General features: G+C 36.0%; 1 protein-coding gene across 1 annotated transcript in view; it reads left to right on the top strand.

Moving 5' to 3' along the window:
* reck (reversion-inducing-cysteine-rich protein with kazal motifs) overlaps positions 1 to 1,763 on the top strand; it is a 53,312-nt gene extending 51,549 nt beyond the window's left edge. Inside the window, exons 20-21 of the mRNA XM_016539022.1 lie at positions 71 to 226; positions 1,235 to 1,763. Of these exons, the coding sequence (XP_016394508.1) occupies positions 71 to 226; positions 1,235 to 1,441 (363 nt within the window). The 3' untranslated portion in view covers positions 1,442 to 1,763. The remainder of the gene's footprint in view (positions 1 to 70; positions 227 to 1,234) is intronic.
* The last annotated feature ends 6,635 nt before the right edge of the window (positions 1,764 to 8,398 follow it).

Raw genomic sequence — 8,398 nt, 5'->3', positions numbered from 1 at the left:
ATTCTATCTACTTGTTTTTCTTTGTGTGTGTGTGTGTGTATCTGTGTGTGTGTGTATGTGTGTGTTTCAGCTGAACCGGAATCAGCCGGTGACGGTTCATGACATCCTGAAGATCTTGCGGCTGCACATCTCTGTTCCTCAGTGTGATATCTTCGGTTATCTGAGCATCGACTCTGAGCTCATCGTCCTCATCGTGCCTGTCGATCAGCAGCCCACGCCGCTGCAGGTGTGTCTTCATCAAACATACAGTACAGTGCAGTAATTATCAATCACTCTAAAATGAAGAGAGCTTGTGCTAATGGAGCTTCACAGCTAGCTTCTACAGTATGAAAACCAGTCCGTATTCAGGAATATTGGATTGATATTGATAAAACATAAAATACCTCAAATGTACATTTTGCATACTCTCTGATCTCCATCTGGACCTGCTGCATTTACTGCGAATGGGAAAATTAGGGATGTTATTTTCATATTATGGCTAATAACCAGGCTAATTCTTGGTATTTTGACAGAATAAATTTAGAAATAATTGACAATTTAATTATAGTTTAATTATATATTAATTTAATAAAGCCGTTAAAATTAAAAACACAAAATATAGTGAGGATTATGGCTGATAACCAGTAAATGACTGATTCTTAGTATTTTGACAGAATAAATGTAGAATTAATTAACTTCTTTAAATGAATATATAATTAAATTATTTAAACAAGTTCAAATAAATCAATAAAATAGGTCGTTTTAAAAAGTGAATTTAGGCATCACAACATTATAATGTACAGTATGAAAAACAGATTAATTTTAATTAAATGAGGTTTACATTAAACAGCATTATTAAATGATTAGAGATTAAGTCAATGTTAGAAGCTGACAAAATAGCTGGAAAAAAGCATGAGCAATTACATATTTAATAACAGTAAATGTACTAAATATATAAAAGTAATAAATAAGTTGACCGATATTCTATACAGTAAAGATGTATCACTCAACCCTAGTGAAAGCATGCTTTGATACACTGTTGCCGGGATGATTTCTCTATGAATCGTGTGCACTAGTGCTCTGGAGAGCGTCTGGCTAACAGTGAGTGGAGATGTGAAGGAGTCTTTCATGCGGTTGCATCATACGCTCCAGATGTTCCTCACATTTGCCTAGAAATATTAAAGCTGTCTGCAAGGACTGAATGCCCTGTTTCTGCCGAGTCGAGCTGAAGCGTGTGCTGTGCTCTCCTGTGCAGATCGAAGCCTGCAGTAAAGAGGCAGAGAAGATCGACTCGCTCTTAAACTCGGCCAGCCCGACGCTGGTGTCCCAGGTGCCTCTGTCTGCCTTCCTCCGCTCCGAGCTCCAGCTGTCCACCATCAGCTCCGCCGCGCTGCCTCCGCTCTCCCTCTCCCTCTGTGTCTTCTCCTCCTCTCTCCTCCTGTCCCTAACAGCTGACCTCTGACCTCTGACCTCCACCGACCAGCACAATCACACTCCAGACTCTTCTCTCAGTATGAAGGACTTCCGGAAGGAAACGGAGCTGTGGGAGACTCCCAGCACACACCAGCCTGAGGAAAACCTGTTGTTTTTTTAAAAGTATGATAGATATATTGTTTGAAATATTTTGTTGTTCCTCTAATGTCAGTCCGGTTTTTTTTATTTTTTTATAAAAAGAGGAACCCAGCCATGTAAACAAATATGACAATCGTACTGTTTATCCATAAAGTGGTAAACACAATATGCCTTGCTTATAAATTTATAAATATATATATATATATATATGTGTGTGTATAGATTTTTTTTTTAATGAAGTATTACAAAAACAAACCTTTATGTTGATAAGAGAAGCAAAATGTTCTATTTTGAGATGATAACGTGCCATTTGAACATGATTGCGGTTCTGCCGTGTCTGACTGAATGTTGTGGAGGTGTTGTGTCGAGGCCACATTAAGAGCCGCCCCGTTCCTGACAGTATTATGTGGCTTTGGCAGCTGTGTAGCATGTGTATGTGCATGATGGGACAGCCTCTGTGCCCTGTCTGTCTCTGTGGAACACTTCCCATGTATATTTTTCAGAATGAAAAGAATCAGAATGACTCTGTCGTACAATTTCTAGATAATCAAAAAAAATCAAACCATGTACACTGTCGTTCAAAGGTTTTGGGTCGGTAAGATATTTTTGAAAGAAATTAATAATTTTATTCATCAAGGATGCATTAAACTGATCAAAAGTGAGAGTAAAGACATTTATAATGTTACAAAAGATTTCTATTTCAAATAAATGCTGTTCTTCTGAACTTTCTGTTCATCTGTGAATCCTGAAAAATAAAATGTATCAGTTTCCACAAAAATATTGTGCAGCACAACTGTTTTCAACATTGATAATAATCAGAAATGTTTGTTGAGCAGCAAATCAGCATATTAGAAGAGAATTAATGTATAGAAATTTATATAATTCACATATTCTTATTCTGTGACAACTTATTTACATTATGTAATGTTTTGCTTGTTTTTTTAAGTTGTGAACATTTTGGGACTTTTTATTTAGAAAACAAAACAAAAGGTTTTTTATATATATATATTAACTCTACAGACATTAGTGACGGAGAGTGGCATGAATGAATGAAAGTGAAGCTCAGATTATAATATACTGTTCAGATGACCAAACGTCTTTCTGAAAAACACTTTCTGTAGACAACAACTCACTGAAACAGTTCTGAAAGTTGTGATGTTTGACCTGAAGTTTCATCCGTGCTGAATTCAGGAAGGGTTTGTCCCAATAATAACCACACACAGCGCTTTTGGGCCACTGGAGGGTAAGAGCAGAAGACTGAACATGGCAAACTCTGTGTGCTTAATTCACACTACATTCACACTCTAAACTGCTTTAGAGCCTAAGCATATCCCATCATTCATCATTCATCACCTGCAGGAACTCACCGCCCTAGTAACAAAGTCATATATTTAAAACACATTTATTGCATAAGTATAGTTCAAATCTATTAACATATTTATTGACATATCACTCCAAACGCACTGATATAAAATTATAAACTTTATTTGGAGTACTGCTTGTGCACAATGCACATTTCTTAATATTAAGCCTAAATGTATTTTAATGTCACTATTGATGAGAATTGTATGATCTTTGAATAATATGAAATGCAAGGTATTTGAAGTGTACCTGAAGTGTACTTGCAATAGTTCCACTTTAGCTCAATCAAGGACAGGTGCATCTCAATAAATTAGAATGTCATGGAAAAGTTCATTTATTTTTGTTGAGATAGTTAATTGGTGGGTTTTTGTTAAATGTGAGCCAAAATCATCACAATTAAAATAACCAAAGACTTAAACTACTTCAGTCTGTGTGCATTGAATTTATTTAATACACGAGTTTCACAATTTGAGTTGAATTACTGAAATAAATGAACTTTTCCACGACATTCTAATTTATTGAGATGCACCTGTATACTTCAGTTGGACTTCAGCACTACTTCCACACAGTTAAAGTGCATTAAGTACAAAATTAGTTGTTCCAATTTAGCAGGTTTTAAGTAAACCAAAAGTACAATTGCAGGGTATTTTTATTTTGTGTTTGTAGTATACTTAGCATGAAATAAACTTATTTCAAATACTGTACATTTTAGTATATTTCTTTTTCACCAGGGATGTTGAGGAATTTAATTAGATATCGCAAATAATGTGTGTAGTGTTGAACTTTGATACAGAGATGAGTATGTGCACTTTTGTAAAATGTTTATCACTTAATTAAAAGCACCACAATTAAATTGTGTCATAGATAGAGACAACTGAACAATAGTTTAGAAGTTTATTTTAAAGTACAATGAATTAAATGTACAACGTGTGCTACTTAGATTTTTACACCACTATGTTGTAAGTGTGTCACCGTTGCATAACTGAAAGTCATACACCCTTGCGGTTTTCACGTCCACTTGAAAATATGGACCAAATACAGGAAATACGTCACGTAAGTAAGTGGCCAAGCGCAGAGACCGCAAGTGTGAGAATCAGGACAGACCCAATGTCACCTTTTGCATCAAGTTCCAGTAAAGTCTCTTTTAGGAAGTTTTGAGTTATTTACATGAAAAAGGTAATTCCATGTAATCCTGTTTAAACTGCATTGCACAGATCAATTAAGAAACACCAGAGAAATTCTCAGTAGCATTATGTCGATGAAATGTCTGTTTTCCTGAACTCATTAAAAGTCCCACAGAAGTTGAATAAGTTAATCGGGGTCTGAACCCAGTAGCTGCTCACTTTAGATTGTTCTGACGCACAGAACGAAGAGACCACCACTTTTAGTAACTGACCTAGAACACGGTGATCGCTCATCAAAGCCTGTGTTTTCTAGAGAACCCATAATTCCACGCTGCACACAGACTTTAATGAGATCAGATGAATCTGTCAGACCACTCTCTGTGAGAATCAGGACAGACCCAATGTCACCTTTTGCATCAAGTTCCAGTAAAGTCTCTTTTAGGAAGTTTTGAGTTATTTACATGAAAAAGGTAATTCCATGTAATCCTGTTTAAACTGCATTGCACAGATCAATTAAGAAACACCAGAGAAATTCTCAGTAGCATTATGTCGATGAAATGTCTGTTTTCCTGAACTCATTAAAAGTCCCACAGAAGTTGAATAAGTTAATCGGGGTCTGAACCCAGTAGCTGCTCACTTTAGATTGTTCTGACGCACAGAACGAAGAGACCACCACTTTTAGTAACTGACCTAGAACACGGTGATCGCTCATCAAAGCCTGTGTTTTCTAGAGAACCCATAATTCCACGCTGCACACAGACTTTAATGAGATCAGATGAATCTGTCAGACCACTCTCTCTCTCTCTCTCTCTCTCTCTGTGCAGTTTAGGAGATCAGCATCACAAATGCAACTTCTTTCAGTTTTATTACTAAAGAATGCATGTGCATCTTTACTGAAACGTTCTTTAAATATTTTCTTTTATGTTCCACAGAAGAAAAAGTCATAGCAGCTTGGAACGACATGAGGGTGAGGATCGAAGACAGAATTCATATTTTGATGATTTAAAACTGTTCTGCTCTTCTGTTGCCACATTGACTTCAACACATTTGTATATAGTCCTGCTATTTTCTTTGATTGCAGTATGTGATATGACCGTGGCGCTTGTCTGCTTGAGCCACTCTGACCAAAACAAGAAGTGTGAATGTCAGTTCTTAAGAAAAAGCCCGTTTCCCAGAGCCAGCGACTGAGACAGACCTTTCATCAGATGACCACAAATTCAAGCCTAAAGAGGTCTTAAATCAGAGCAGAAAGTCATGGCATTAAATCTAGCTTATATTTTTCTCAGTCTTTGTTATTTCCAAAACAAATATCTAAATGTCCTTACATCAAGATACATTTACCTACAGATAAATACCTGTCAGTGGGAAATTAAAACCTAATTTTTCCTTTGAATTTAGTAGATTTTTTAAGTCCATTTTGAATTTCTTCTTAAGTAAATGTCTCTTGATTTAAGAATATTTTGCATTTGTTCTAGAAAACAAGAACAAGTGCTGAAGAAGAGCAGGTACAGTAAAAGTTATGATTATTTCCATATTCTAGTGGTCGTGAACCCAGTATAGAGATCTGATGGAAGTTGTGTTTTTAATCTTTGAAGTGTTGCTAATACAACTCATTGTGTTCCCTAGGCATCTACATTTATAGACACTGTACTGACATATTGTATTCCCTTCAATTTATTTCTATTTTCTTTTCTCTGTCTTTAAAATGTCTTAAGTTTACCTTCCTGAAACCTGCAGAAACCCTGAGTTTGCCGCAGATCTTGTTTTAAGTCATGAATTGGAAAAACCCCATTATTAAAAACCATAGGAAAATCACAAATTTACACCTAACAGACTGTTTACTTCACACCAAAAACTCATAATCACCCTCCACTTCAAGTGTTATTCTTCCCTTTTTGACTAATTTCCCAGTAGATGAATGTGAAATCATGGGAACCACAGAAGTCATATGTCATATTATCAGGCATCCATGACACATTTGTTGTTCATAGTTAAAGTCAAGTTGCCATAGCGCTTTATACAATACTGATTGTGTCAAAGCAGCTTTAGTGTCAAACGGGAAAATAGTTTGTCAATAATGCAAGAAGACAATATAAAACACTCAGTTTATCAGCTAAAGTCAGTTCATTGATGATTCAGTGATGTCATCTTCCAGTACAGTTTAGTTCTCTTCAAATATTGCCAGATATTAAGTGTCCTCAACTAAGCAAGCCAAATGTGACAGTGGCAAGGAACCAAAATGAAGAAAAAAACTTTTTTAATAAAGTGTATAAGGTTGTAACATTTTGAGTCTAAATATGGTGTATTAATTAATACAAGGTGCCATTACTCTTACAGTGGTTTATTGGAATACCTGTCTCCAAAAAGGAAAATTCTGTCATTATTTGCCCTTATTTTGTTCCAAACCTGTTAGCTGTTTATTTTTCAGTTCATACTGGAACAATAAAAGGAACCCATAACATCATTTCATCCATTTCCCTGGAAATATTCCAATATTTCTTCTGAAGCCATTTATAGCTTAGTGTGCCAAACAGAGTCAAATTCGGTAACAAGTTGTTTAGTCTAGGGTCGTTCATGCGACCCTCCACTCAGAATTCACATCACAGTATAAAAAAGCACTTAACACCGCACGCTCTAGTTACCTGTTTGATACTGTTTGCCATTCTGTACTGCTATCTCGTTTGTCGGAGATCGGCATTACTGATACTGTCTTACAGTGGCTGGGTTCATATCTCTCATGCAGGCAACAGTTCATTAGCATCGATAAATTGAAATCTTATTCTGTCACTTTTTCTCGTGGAGTGCCTCAAGGATCTGTCCTTGGTCCACTTCTATTCTTAATCTACATGCTTTCTCTGGGTCAGATCATCCAGTCAAAAAATCTGCCCACATTACTCCGGTTTTACAGCAATTACATTGGCTCCCTGTCACCTAACATATTCAGTTTAAGATTCTTGTTTTAGTTTTTAAGGCCCGTCATCAGGGTGCGAACTACGGGGGAGCTAGGGGGAGCTCGGCTCCCCTTATTAAGACATGGGCTCCCCTGAAAACGGGATTTGTGAAATTTTGGGGGGTCTCAAAAAATATTGACAATGTGTTATTTTGATGTGCAATTTCAGTTTTGTGTAATGTGATCATCGTGGATTATTATGTGTAAAATTGCAAAAATATCATTCATTCATGCATGACGGCAATTTAAACCTAATTCACTTCACCCCCCCCCCCATAAAAAAACAAAACAAGTGGGCTCCCCCAAAGTCCACGGTATAGTTCGAACACTGCCCGTCATGGTTTAGCACCTTCTTACCTTCCTGAATTAATTCTCCCCTATGTCCCTGCCCGTACTTTGAGATCGAGCTCTTAAAATTGGCTTGCAGTACCTAAATTCCGGCTATCTAGTGTGGGTGGTAGGGCTTTCTGCATTTCCGCTGCCAAGCTCTGGAATAAACTACCACAAGGTCTCCATGTTATCACTTCACTCCAGACCTTTAAAACTGCTCTCAAAACTCACCTATTTACAATGTTTCTTAATTAATTGCTTGCCTTAATTTTCTGTTCTATGCTTGTTTTGTAACTTATCTTGTATATTGCATATTATTTCACCTCTGTCTGCTGGTTGGCTGTTCATGTGTTGTATACTATCTGTTATTTACCTTATGTAAAGTGTCCTTGGGTGTTTGAAAGGCGCTATATAAATAAAACATTGTATTTTTATTATTATTATAGTATGACTATGAACTGAATCTGTCTGTTTAAAAGAACAATTTGTGCACATTTTAGTGGCACAAAAATCTAAAGAGAAACAAAGTTTTGTGGTTTCCTGTTTCATCACTGTAAAAAAAAAGAAGAAGAAAAAAAGAAAAGTGTATTTTTTGAGAGTTGTAAATAAGACAAAGATTGAAGTGCATTTCATAAGAAAATATCCTGTTTTTCTAGTTCAAAAGTTCATGTTTAATTCAATGTGTTATTTGGTGTTTCTTTGTAATTGAGCATTTTACAAGCAATTTCTGAGTGAAAATTGTTTCTACACTAATTTTTGTTTCTCAGTGCAATTGTGATTTTAATGATCTATTCTGTGCCTTTCATAAAGCTCTAAAGAAGACTCGGTCTGAAAATCCTTTTTGTTGATTTTATGCTAAGCAGGATATTTTATATATTTTTTGTCTGTATACCAAGAATATGTTAGATCAAATATTTTAACCCTATGATATTAAATGAATAAATATAAATGTAATTTAAAATAATCAGAAAAATCTTTAAGCTTCCTGAACCAGAAACACAGGCGACATGTTCTGTTGTGACGAAGCAAATGCTATAGTGGTAAAACTCATTTCAGCCGCTAACCTCGTTCTGCTCGCACA

Source organism: Sinocyclocheilus rhinocerous, unplaced genomic scaffold, assembly GCF_001515625.1.
Source record: "Sinocyclocheilus rhinocerous isolate Xijiao unplaced genomic scaffold, SAMN03320098_v1.1 scaffold2773, whole genome shotgun sequence".
Taxonomy (NCBI): Eukaryota; Metazoa; Chordata; class Actinopteri; order Cypriniformes; family Cyprinidae; genus Sinocyclocheilus; species Sinocyclocheilus rhinocerous.
The sequence above is the reverse complement of the archived record's forward strand: the minus strand, read 5'-3'. Positions and strand labels throughout refer to the sequence as shown.